General features: G+C 48.9%; 2 protein-coding genes across 3 annotated transcripts in view; both read right to left on the bottom strand.

The window, feature by feature from the left end:
• Positions 1-6367, bottom strand: part of PDE8B (phosphodiesterase 8B) — a 240178-nt gene extending 233811 nt beyond the window's left edge. The window contains exon 1 of one of the 2 annotated variants that reach the window (XM_035727516.1): positions 6256-6367. In XM_035727516.1, coding sequence (XP_035583409.1) covers positions 6256-6291 — 36 coding nt within the window. In that variant the 5' untranslated portion in view covers positions 6292-6367. The remainder of the gene's footprint in view (positions 1-6255) is intronic. The other variant, XM_035727517.1, reaches the window with a different exon arrangement.
• A 3942-nt stretch (positions 6368-10309) lies between these two features.
• Positions 10310-12086, bottom strand: LOC113929666 (L-gulonolactone oxidase-like). Its single transcript, XM_035727780.1, is given in 1 exon segment — positions 10310-12086. A coding segment is annotated over 1 exon segment (1323 nt). The 5' UTR covers positions 11954-12086; the 3' UTR covers positions 10310-10630.
• Between the last annotated feature and the right edge of the window lie 582 nt (positions 12087-12668).

The following is a 12668-nucleotide window of genomic DNA, read 5'->3' as shown; positions in this document are numbered from 1 at the left end:
GCACACGGTGGCTAGGGATGAGGTGCATGGCTCCCCTTGACCCAGAAAAGGCACCCACCCACTGGCCTGTCTCTTGCTCCAGTACTGCAGGCCCAGGGTCACGTGACAGCTCCAAGCTCTCCTGCTCCTGGTGCAGGCCCAGAAATCTAGAGTTTCCCAGTAATCAAGACAGATCATCTACCCCAGGTGTAGAGCAGTCTACACTTATCTTAACTCCTTATGTTTCCAAGGGAAAGATGCTGTCAGAAGGAAAGTCGGCAGCTGTCCTTCCAGGCCTAGCTCTCAGGCCCTCTGACTGAAAAATACACCCTGATTCTAGGAGCAATTAGAAGGGGACAGGGAATATCTCAGAAAAACTGAAGTGCTGCTTTTACATACTGCTTTAACTGCCAACCCTAGCTGCTCACCTGGAATGGGGAGAATAATTTAAAGGGCTATTTAAGGGAATAGTCTCTTGTGTTCCCTTTGGACTCACAGATCTAACCGTGAACCTGTGACCTAAATGTGTGCGCGCTATTGGGTGTTTTCAAGTGGTCACGTGATTACTTTCCTCCAAAGGCACACATGCCTCCCGGGCCACCTGGAAGCCCTGGGAGCTCAAGCCACAGAGCCTCTGGGTTGTCTGTGCCCCTAGGGTGCAGTCTGGGACACGGCACACTGTGCCTGGACAGCTCCAGGAGCTTCTGAAGTTGCAAACAATAAGGTCATCACTTTGATCCCCTGGTATATGCCAAGCACTCTACATATATTAGCTCATTTAATTGGCACCCTAACCCTGTAAGTACTATTCTTCCCATTTTACAGATGAGGAAACATTGCTGGTATGGGGCAGGGCTGGGATTAGAGCTCAGGCCGCCTGCTTCAGGATTCACGCTTTTAGTCCCCAGGCTTATCGCCTCACCTGCAGTCACTGTCTCTCCTTAAATCCACCGCCACTAGTACAGGTTACTTGATGCAAGTAGTGACGTTGGGCCACTTGAAAACAACACCCAGGGAATTCAAAAAAACCACACTTTCTTTGGTCAGGAGGTGAGGATGAGATGTGGAGAGATGGCTCTGCGATGTGGCTTCGGAAACACCCCGGCCTCCTCAAATAAAAACAGGGTGACTACACCTCAGTATGGACCACATAGTGACAGAGACAATGGTTTATGGGCTGAATTGTATCCCCCCAAACTCATAGGTTGAATTCCTAGCGCCCCTCCCCCACCTCAGAATGTAACTGTACTTGGATAGGGCCTTTAAAGAGGTCAGTAACATTCATCGAGCTCCTTAGGATAGATCCCAACCCAGAAGGACCGGTGCCTTTATAAAAAGAGATTAGCGGGGTGCCTGGGTGGCTCAGTCAGTTAAGCATCGAACTTTTTATTTCCGCTCAGGGTCATGAGATGAAGCCCCGGGTCGGGCTCTGCGCTCAGTGGGAGTCTGCTTAAGATTCTCTCTCTCCTTCTCCCTCTGCCCCTTCCCTGCATGCATGCGCCTGCTCTCGCGAGGGCTCTCTCTCCCTCAAATAAATAAATCTTTAAAAAAATTTTGGGGGGGCACCTGGGTGGCTCAGTCGTTAAGCGTCTGCCTTCGGCTCAGGTCATGATCCCAGGGTCCTGGGATCGAGCCCTACATCGGGCTCCCTGCTTGGAGGCGGGAAGCCTGCTTCTCCCTCTTCCACTCCCCCTGCTTGTGTTCCCTCTCTCTCTGTTGAAAAATAAATAAAATCTTAAACGAAAAAAAATTTTTTAAGAGATTATAACACAGACACACAGAGAGAAGATCATGTGAAGATGCAGGGAAAAGATGGTGAAGGGGAGAAGAATGTGCTACCCCAAAATATGCCTCTTTAGCATAAGGATTATTCTGAGCTGATTATTTTTTAAGGAACTGCAGACAAAAGAAGCTCTGAAAACAGGATAGCAGTTACCTTTTGTGAGGGAAATTTACATTAGAAAAGGATCTTGTACCAGGAAGGGAGCTATTACCAGAGATAACTTTCTCCTGAAAGACTTATCTTCAGGGCAGGGCAACCTTTGTTTACCAAACATTCACTTTTCTCACCTTCCCTTGAATTGCCTTTTCCCCCTGGAAACCCCAGACTCCTTTCCCTGTCCTTAGCTCAGGATGATATATAAGCTGCAATCAATCAAAAGGCGACCGCCTTTTGACAGGTCTCATTATCTTTGTGGGACTCCCGGATGTGCCTAAGTACGTGTACGTAATTAAAATTTCTTTTTCAGCTGTAGATCTGTTTTTTATTTCAGGGGGCAGGATCTCAGCCAAGAACCTAGAAGGATAGAGGGAAAATTAATGTTTCCTCCCCTCTGGTGGTCATCTACAAGCCAAGGAGAGAGACCCTCAGAAGAAATCAACCCTGCTGACATCTTGATCTAGGACTTCTCGCCTCCAGAACTGAAAGAAAATAAATTTCTGTTGTTTAAGGCCCCCAACCTGTGGTACTTTGTCATGAAAGCCCTAGCAAACTAATACACAATGCTATGTATTTACCATTCCATTTCCTCTTTCTGGACATAGGAAAACAACATTTTCTACCCTCCCTGCATTGGGGTGAGGTCCTTGTGACTAGTTGTGACCAAAGGACCATAAATAAAAGAAATACGCTTCATCCCTGTGCTGAGGCATTTAAGGGCAGGTGTTAATTACCCACAGTCTTTCTCTCCTCCTCCTCCAAACTGCCATGGGACCAGGGAGAGAGTATGTTCTAGATAATGCAGTTACAAGATGGCAGAACTCCTGTCAGCCTGGCTCCCCTCAGTGACTGTGTGGAACAGGGAACTCTGTTAACCTGCTTGGAACATATAATATGAGAAATAAATAAACTTTTTTTTTAAAGCCACCAAGTTTTCAGGGTTAATTTGTGACTGCAGCATAGCCTAGCCTGACCTCACACACAAATCTACCTTAGAAAAGACGAACTACCAAAAACCTATTTCAGGACTTCATGTGCCATTAGGCAAAACCATACTAAATTTCTGTTTTTTGCAGGTAAAAATGCTCACATATGAACAATTTCATTTGTTCACTCTCTCATTGTACATATTTGCAGAAACAACCTTAGGACCAACAAGTTCTGCCACCTCTAATTTACAAATGATACACGTGAGACCCATTCAGATTCCTGGTTTGCCAAAAGCCCAGAAACATGTTAGTGGAGGAACTGGACTCCAAACCAAAAATTATATTTCTTTTTGTGACGGCAAGTTGGCAATATCTATTAAAAAGTACATACCAAATGGTAACCATGCTCTTTCATCTAGCAACTCGACCCTTAGGATTTATCGACCAGAAATAGCTGAACAGATGCGCAGAAATATATAAATAAGAAGATACATTATGCTAGCACTATATGTGATTGTGAAAATTCAGAAATAATCTAAGTGCCCACTTAAAGGGAATTGGTTAAATAAATTATGGTTCATCAATCTGCACTCAAATCTACATAGCTAAAAAAAGAGTTCAACTTTTTTGTCCAGATGAAAAGATACCCAAGTCACATTATAGAAGCATACTGATAAAAAGTAGAAAAAGAAAAGTAAATTAGCACTCATGAAAGATTTCTTAATCTCCATGCACTAAGGTGTATCAAATACCTGACATCTGGCAGACACTTTTTGTCCTCCCAACCCTCTCTTGCATTGCTTGAATCATTGTAAATAAACCCAAGCAGGTGATCCAACTCTACTAGATACCAGCTGTGTGACCTCAGGCCAGAACTTTCAGCTCTCACACCTATAAAACTGAAAGAAATAAAAGCACTTCCTTCAGAAGGTGTTGATAGGATTACATTAGACTATGTACATAAGGTGCTTAGAAGGATGCTTGGCACATAATAAGTGCTTAGTAGATATTCACCATTATAATAATAGTAATGATGATGATACTCATCTCTGGAACCAGACGAAACAAGGTTTCTTGCAGTCTGTGTTACATTTACTTCTGCTTTTTATCTCTTTAAAAAAAATTAGTAAGAAAACATAATAAATCATTCTGCTTATTTCCCTTCCTGAAATTAAATAAAAAGACAATGTTTTTTAAAGCAGTGCTTATCCCAATAAACTCTAGCAATGTTAGGTATTCTAATATTTAATGTGGCTTCTAAAGACAATTTCATTATTTCATTACCAAACCGATAAACTGCTTTTCTGGGGAGTTAATAAAAGTGGAGTCATTCCCAGGTAAATAAAGTGTTTATCAGGGATAACCTAAAGTACCCTCACTAGATGTGCAGCACACTTGGCCTCTTCTGTCGCGGGATCAGCTTGGGGCTTCTCCTCTTCTGATTTCTGTTAACACTGTACTTATGGCAAGGATCTTTCAAATGCACAGAAAGGACTTTTTATGTGACCGCACTCTAACTTAAACAGGACTTTCTATTTGAGGTCCTACCCAGTGCATTCTAAGTACTCAACCAACCAGTCTTATTTCCACAGACCTTAAGCCTGAAAGATTTGTGTGGCTCTATCAACAGACTGGGATTAAAATTCAATGCACCCACCATTCTGATCCAGTATCTCTTCAGTCCATGGATGCTCTGTGGAACCAAGTATAATGCAGATGCAAAGGACTAGGGAGCATTTGTAGGCTATCTAAGCTTGGCAAATTGCTGCTACAGTGGACCCCAGAATTAAAGGTTCTTTTTGGAGCCTTTCGTAGCAGCTGAGTCCCAGCTTTTGTGTGGCTTGCCCAGAAGTTTCACAGCTGGTCAGTGACAGAGCTAGGGCTGGAACCCAAGGACTGGCTTCCCAGTGAATGCTCTTTCCACTGCTGCTGGATTATCATTCTTCCGTTTTTGCTTCTTGGAAAACCGAGCAAAGTTAAAATACCTCATTCAAGGTCAGAGGGGCAGTCAAGCAGAACTGGCAATGCCAGCCGGCGGATTATGAAATCCTAGAGGGAAGGTCCTCGCACCTATCCCCACCGGCTCGGCCCGGCCCGGCCCGGCGTAAATGTTTTTGTTGACTGTCTCCCAACACAGTTTAGAGGAAGCTTCTCTTCTAGGTTCGTACTAGGTGTGTAACTTCAGGTCCTGACACATGTGTCTGTTACCGGCCGAGTAAGAACACACGCCCCGCCCCCTCCGGGGCCCGACCTGGCAGCTGGCAAACGTTGCCGGGGGCAGAAGCCCACCGTGGCACTGCAGTGGTCGTGCAGCCCCAGCAACTCGCCGCTCGCCGCCCGCCCATTCCAACTATTCAGCGACGCTTTTTCCTGGGGTTGGCAACTTGGAGACTGCAAACTGTGTCAAACTGAGCCGGAAGCAGAATGGATGAGCAGGGCTAGTCTTGAGGGTAGAGAGGAGCCTGGTGCAGACTTAAGACCGCTAGCCAACCCTCATCTTCCGCCACAGTCCAGGGACCGCGACTCCTTGATCCTGGTAACTAAGTGCACTCCGGTGACACTCGGACGCCCAGCAGAACGCCCCAAGTTCAGAGCGGCAGCTGGCGGGTGCAGCTTCCCCCTCGGACGAAGCGCCCCTCCCTGAAGTGCAGACTGTTCTCAGCCGCACTTTCCTATGTCCCCAGGTGTGAGAGCCTCCTTCGCACCCACGTTTCATCTCCCCCACGGGAGGCGGGTGGTTTAAAACCTCACGCTCAGTCTGTGTGCCCAGAGAGCGCCGGCCGCGGAGCCGCGCGCCCGGGTGAGAGCGGGTCCCCGGGACCGTGGAGTCCGGGGCGCCGAAGGGAGGGCACGGAGGCTTCCCGCGCCAGGACGCCTACCCTAGCTTCCCCCAGCCCCCCGCCCCCCTGGCTGGGGCTGGCGGTGGTTCGCTTCCCGGCAAGGGGGGCACCGCGGCCGCGCAGAGAAGCGTGAGAAGCTCGGGGTGCAACAGGAGCGGGCGGACCTGGCCCATCGCGGCACTCGCTCAGGGTAACGCCAGGGAGAGCGGCGCGGCAGCTGCTGGTGGGCGATTGTTATCATTCGGAATTCTAAGCCGGGCGGTTTACACCGGACACTCGAGGTGCTCTCCTCCTGGGAAGGAAGGAGGGAGTGGGGCAGCAGGACATGCAGAGACCAGGGCGGGTCGGGGGGGGGGGGACATCCCTCCTCAGCCGCGCGGGTGTCCAAGAGGGACTGTGGGGGACAGCTCTGGCCTGGTGCCCGTGCACCCAGCGCGCCCAGCCCGCCCAGCCAGCCCGCAGCCGAGACCCGGCACCGGGGGTTGTGGGGAGCAGGGGAGGAGGCTGCCTCTGACGGCGGCCGGGAGCGGTGCCCGCGGGACGTGCGGACCCTGCGCGAGGGGCTCACCTGGCAGGCGCTCTGCAGGCAGCGCGTCTGCTCCATGCCGGCGGCGGGCACGCGGCTGCGGCACCCCGCACCCCGCGCCCCGCGCCTCGCGCCCACGGGAAGGGTCTGGTCGTTCCGAGGGACTCTGGCCGGGAGCCTGAGCCTCTTAGAGCCTTCACTCCCCAGGCACGTCCCGAGGCCGGCCGGTGCCTGGGTCCTAGCGCCCCTCCCGAAGTGAAAAGCCCCGACTTTGAGCGCGCTTAGCGCTCCTCTAACTACTCCGCTCCCCGCAAGGCCTCTCCCGCCCCTCGAGGGAAGTCGAGTCTCGCTAGAGCTGCCCGGTCGGGCGCTGCTTGAGACTCAGGGTTTGGGCACCCAGGTTTCTCCTCCTCGTGCCCACCTTCTCAACTCTCTTCTGGCGTCTCTACCCCCAAGAAAACAGTGAAGGATTTGCCTCATTCCTCAATTCAAATTCGTATGTTATTACTTTAAAGAGAGTCTAAAGTCAGGGACATTAGTTATTATTAATACATACACGATAGCATATGAAAGATCATTCGCCCTCAAAGTGAAGGAGAACTTTTGTATTTATATGAGTGTGTTACTGATAGCCTATTATGTATGTGTTGTGGGGGGTGGAGGGTAGGTAGGATTATCCCTCAGTCTTAATTAATGCAGACGATTTACCAACTGTGGATCACGCCAAAGGTGCTGCCACCCTTTTTGATCCCCCCCCCCCCAATCTGTTTGAAGAGCTGGAATCAAAGGTCTGGGCAGAAACTTCTATGAAGCTTGCAGACATTTTTTAAAAGTAATAAATTGTATCTACTTAAATGCCTCAGCTGTAAATAAGCCTGGCTTCTTGCTTGTGATTATCATGTCTGCCCCATACCTGGCTCCCTCTGAGTGGAGGGATTTCTAACAAAGACCTAGAGAGCATTTGCAAAGACTTTTCCTTTCTCAGCTGCCCACAGGGCTGAGTCAGTCCAGTTAAAACCAAGATCAACAACAGCAATCTTTCCCTGCTGACTTTCTCATCCAGAGAGGCTGATGAGATTTCTAATGACAGAAAAGGAAAACAAGTAGTATGAAACTAGTCTATAGGACATGGAGACAAAGAGAGACATTATTATTTTGGTGTTAGCCATAATCTATAAAGGCCAACTCTAAGGCATGACAGCAATATGAATATAGCCTTTATAGTCTTTTTTTCTAAGGAGCTCAAAGTGTTTCCCCTCAAAAGCATTCCTCGTTGTGTGGACAGACTCTAATATGGTCACCGATTATCCCCATCTCCTGGTGTTCATGCATTTATGGAATACCCTCTCCTTGAGTATGCAGGAACACTGTGACTTCCTTCCTACCCGGAGCGAATGGTGACAGGATGTCACTTCAGTGATTATGTTACATAGCCTTGCTGGGAGAATCTCTCTTGCTGGCTTTGATAAAGCAAAGAGCCACGATGAGAAGGCCCATGTGGCAAGGAACTGAGGGTACCTCTGGCCAACAGCCAGTAAGAAACAGGCCCTTAGTCCAACAGACTAAAAGGAACTAAATCTTGCCAGCAACCAGGAGAGCTTGAAAAGAACTCTTCCCTAGTCAGACCTTGAGATGAGACTACAGCCCCAGCTAACACAGAGGACCCAGGGAAGCCATGCTCAGACTTCGGACCCACAGAAACTGAGATAATGTGTGCTGTTTTAAGCCACCAAATCTGTGGTAACATATTATGCACAATAGCAAAACTAATATACTTCCTCCTTCTACAGATAAAAAAGTGAGGCAAAAGGTAGAAGGGCTAACTAAGGTCATTTAAATTGGCAGCAAAATCCCCCATTATGTCATAGTCACAGCTTTTTCAGGCCCTGTACAGAAAAGGAAAAGCAAAACAGCAAATACATCAGGAGGTGAAAGAGCAATTTCAGCCTGAGATTTGGTGGCGGTAGAGCAACAGAAGAACTTGAAGAAAAGTATGAGGCAAAAGTAACCCAGCAGGTAAAAAGATGGCTTGGAAAACTCAGGGTCAATCGACCCAAGCAAAAAATACACACATTTCCAGAAAGAAAAGCAAATAAACTAGAAGAAAAACAAGAAAGAGAAAACTAATAACAAAGAGACAATGAGGAAAAGCAAAGACACTAAATCCTCTGAATCCCCTTTCTGATTATCTATAAAAGAAAAACGAAAGCCATACTTTCTCCTGTGAATGCGGGGATTTTCCAGAGGAGCTGCTCAAGAAGTCCTAGCAGTCTATCTGCACACAGCACATGCCCGTGGCAGCCAGCAGGTTGTCTATGGTTCCCAAGGTATTGCATAAAATCAGATGGCATCATGAAACTGTTAGCCAGGGTTTGGAGGGCTTGCACCTATTTGTTAGATTTTAAGTGTCTTTGGATGCCCAAAGTTTAAAAGTTTTCTATCCCACCCTGGCTGATATACAGCACAATCAAGCCCAACACTTAACCCACTGGACATTTCCTGTCATGCACCTTGAAGGGTATTAGAGAGTGGTGTATGGTTTTCAGACAGGAAGAGGAGGAGGAGGAAGAGGGGGGGAAGAAAAAGAAAGAAGTTAGGAGAGGAGAGGGAAAGGAGGCAGAAAGAGCAGAAAAGAGAACTGAAACAAGGAGAAGGAAAGAATGAAGAAAGAGAAGGAGGAGGAGGAGAAGGAGGAGGAGGTGGAGGAGGAGGAGGAGGAGGAGGAGAAGGAGGAGGAGAAGGAGGAGGAGGAGAAGGAGGAGGAGGAGAAGGAGGAGGAGGAGGAGGAGGAGGTGCAGGAGGAGGAGGAGGAGGAGGAGAAGGAGGAGGAGGAGAAGGAGGAGGAGGAGAAGGAGGAGGAGGAGAAGGAGAAGGAGGAGAAGGAGGAGGAGAAAGCTGAGGCACAGAGCTCCCAGTCTAGCACGATGTACCATTTAGGGTCCTTGGAGCATGTCACTGGTCATTCTTTGAAGACTGAAGATGTTGATGTTGCTGACAAGCTGGTACTTGTGTGATTGCCACCGTATGAAAGCCCGGTAGAATCAGGTGCTACCAGGGTTTGGTAATTTCTGGAGAAATCAAGTCCATGGTTTACCTTCCATGATCATCAATGTCACTGGCAGCAGATGTATTAGACTCCTTTTGTAATTCTTCCTTCTAGTTGGCATAGCATTACCCTGTTCTCCCATCCCTCTCCTGAACCAGGGGAATATACAGTCCATAACTGTCCTGACAAGAGGAACAGACTCTGAGAGACCACTTGGTGACACCTGTGACCTCCCTCGCTCCATGAGTAGTTTCAGGATCCTAGCCACCCCATTTTTTCCTAATCATATTGCAATCTCAGACAAAATCAACCAAAGCTACTCTGAGGAAACCAAACATACTTCCTACAGAATTCAGGTCCAGACATCCTCCAGCCTGGATCCCTGCCCCCAGGATGGCTCAAGACAAAAAGAGAAAGGAAAAGCAAGTTATCCCGAGGATGGGCATTAGCCCTACGGCCTGGAATTACAAATTTGCAAAGAGTAAATAGGAACTGGGAAGTTTAGTGTTATCAATAAAATATCTCATTATTGTTTATTAGCAGGAAGTCATAAGCATTAGTGACGAGAGCCTTGCCCTCGTACCTGAGGAGAGGCCCCAGTGTCTGGGGCCTTTAAGTGTGTTTGAGAGTTGAACCTTTCCCACTCTTCACTGATACTTACACTACCCTCAACCTATCTATCTATCTATCTATCTATCTATCTATCTATCTATCTATCTATCACGGCATTTCTTTCTTTCTTTCTTTCTTTCTTTTTTTGAGTGAATAATTCTTGGTCTTTATTTAAAAGGCAGCAAGGAGTAGGCCCACTTCCCACATATCCCCTGAAATAGACATGTTTGAAGGTCAGGTGATGAAGTCAGGTGGACAGACAGAAATTGGAAGAGGGCAGCCCCAGAGCATTTGAGAAACCCTCAAGGGTGTAAGGAGGCAGAGCATAGTACACACGACAACTGTGCCCAAACACGTTATTACGGGCCCGGGAGTCACAGACCCCTAGCTCGAAGGCGGAACCTGTGAATGACCGAGTCCCAAACCTCTTAAACAAACGTAACATTTTGGGGTTTCTCTATTTTCTGGGAAAACAGAACGTGGTGATTGTAGGTTCAGGAAAAGGGACTGCCGCATGTAAATGATGTCCATGGAGACTTGGGCACTCTTTGAGTGGGGTTGTTGTGAGGATACAGAAATTAGGAAAGCGGGGAGCCCTGCTTAGATCCAGGTTCATGGCTGGGGGTTGGTGCCGCTGTGGGGGCGGCAGCAGAGGGCCCGCAGAGAGAGGTCTGCCCCCTCCAGGCCCATGGGACGTTGCGCCTTCAGCCTCACTGGAGGCGGGCCTGAGGGTTGAGATGGGGTGGGCTCATCTCCGCTTCAGTAGAACACCTTCTCCAGATACGCATTCAGGAACATCCCGGTGGGGTCCAGCTTCTCTCGGATGGCACAGAACTTCGAAAAGGCTGGGTACATTTTCTCGAAGTCCTTCCAGGTGCAGTTGTGGGCCTTGGCCCAGTGGGGCCTGCCCCCGACCTGCTTCATGATGGTCTTGTAGGTCAGCCAGTAGTCCAGTCGGGGCACGTCCTTGCCATAGGGCCTGTACATGATGATGTTCATGTAGCAGCTGTCCCTCTGGAAGCAGGGGCTTAGCAGGATGTCATCCCCGCGGGTGAAGCAGACCTCCACGGGGTAGTGGGCCACCATCTTGGGGTGGGCCTCCCGCATGGCCTTCAGTTCCAGCAAGGCCTCCTTGGTTTTCTCTCTGGGGATGGCCCAGTCCTGGACGTGCTGCTTGAAGCGGCACTCGTAGCTGAAGATCTTGTAGCTGAGGTTGCTGCTCTCCTTCTTCCTGGTGAACAGAAGCCAGAAGAAGCAGCGATTGATCCAGCCCACGAGGCCTGGCAGGAAGGACCTGATCTAGAGCAGGAACTCCAGTAAATAGAATCCGATGGCATAGTCCCAAAACCAGTTGGCAGAAGAGGAGGGGGGCTTGTTGGTGTGGTCCTGGTAGATGACGCTGACGTTCTCACTGTGTGGGAACCACAGGAAGCGAAAATATTCCGATTTCTTCAGGTGGCTGTCCAGGTTGTTAAGAACCTCTTCCAAGGTTGAGGGGAAGGAGATCTCCTGCAAGTGGAACTGGGGCACACACTGCAGGGTGATGGTGAGGATCACTCCCAGGCAGCCCAGGTTCACCCGCGCCACCTGGAACACCTCTGCGTTGCTGGACTTGGAACACTCAAGAATGGTCCCGTCGGCCGTTAGCAGGGTCAGCGCCACCACCTGGGTGGCCCGGATGCCGTGTTTGATCCCTGTGTTGTGCGTTCCGGACCCGATAACACCCCCTGCAGTCACGTCTGACACAGCGCCCAGGTTGGACAAGGCCAGGCCGTGCTTGCCCAGCTGTGGGTGCAGGTCAGCCAGGAGGATGCCAGCCTCCACAGTCACCTGCTTCTTCTCTGTGTCCTCCTGGAGAACCCGGTTCATCTTGCCCATGTGGATCATGAAACCATCCGTGCAGGCGATGTCGGAGGGCGAGTGGCCACCACCCACCACCTTCACCTGCTTGTTCTGCTGCCTGGCCAGGGCCAGCACCTCTCTGACCTCCTCCACGGATGTGGGCTGATAGTATATTTCTGGGCAACAGCCATAGGTACTAGCCCAGTTCTGGAACTTGACTCCTTTGTACCCATGGACCATGGCTCCAGTGGTGGGTCGGTGGCCTCGGTTGACTGTGGCTTCCTCTGGGAGCCGAGCACTGTGCGGCAGGGTGCAGAGGTGAAGTGGAGTGAGGGTCTGGAGCAGGCAGCACGGCGACCTCTGAGCTCACGGCTGGCTCCGTATCCACCGCACACCAAGGGGCCTATCACGGCATTTCTAATAGGAGCAAATTTATTCAATTTTATAGTTGACCCTAGAACAACACGGGTTTGAACTACAGGGGTCCACTTACACATAGATTTTTTTCAGTAAGTACAGTACAGTATACTATAAATGTATTTTCTTCCTTATTATTTTCTGAACATTGTCTTTTCTCTAGCTTACTTTATTGTAAGAATACAGTATATAATACACAGAACAGACAAAATTTGTGTTAATCGACTATTTATGTTATCAGTAAGGCTCCTGGTGATTAGTAGCTAAGGTTTTAGGGAGTCGAAAGTTTCAAGTGCATGGGTGACTGTGTAGAGAGGGAGGGAGGGGTGTCAGTGCCCCTACACCCTGCACTGTTCAAGCATCAACTATATATTCATTCATCCACCCAAAAGATCTTTTTGAGCAATTACTGCATGCCAGGAATGATTTTAGGTGCTGAGGATAGATTGTAAATAACATGAATCCATACTGTCATGATGCTTACATTCTAATGGAGGGAAGAGAGACAATTAAGGAAAAAAAGGAAAACAAAAGATCA

The sequence above is a fragment of the Zalophus californianus genome, chromosome 5, assembly GCF_009762305.2.
Source record: "Zalophus californianus isolate mZalCal1 chromosome 5, mZalCal1.pri.v2, whole genome shotgun sequence".
NCBI classification, from domain to species: Eukaryota; Metazoa; Chordata; class Mammalia; order Carnivora; family Otariidae; genus Zalophus; species Zalophus californianus.
Note: the sequence above shows the minus strand (reverse complement) of the source record. Positions and strands in the feature narration are given on the sequence as shown.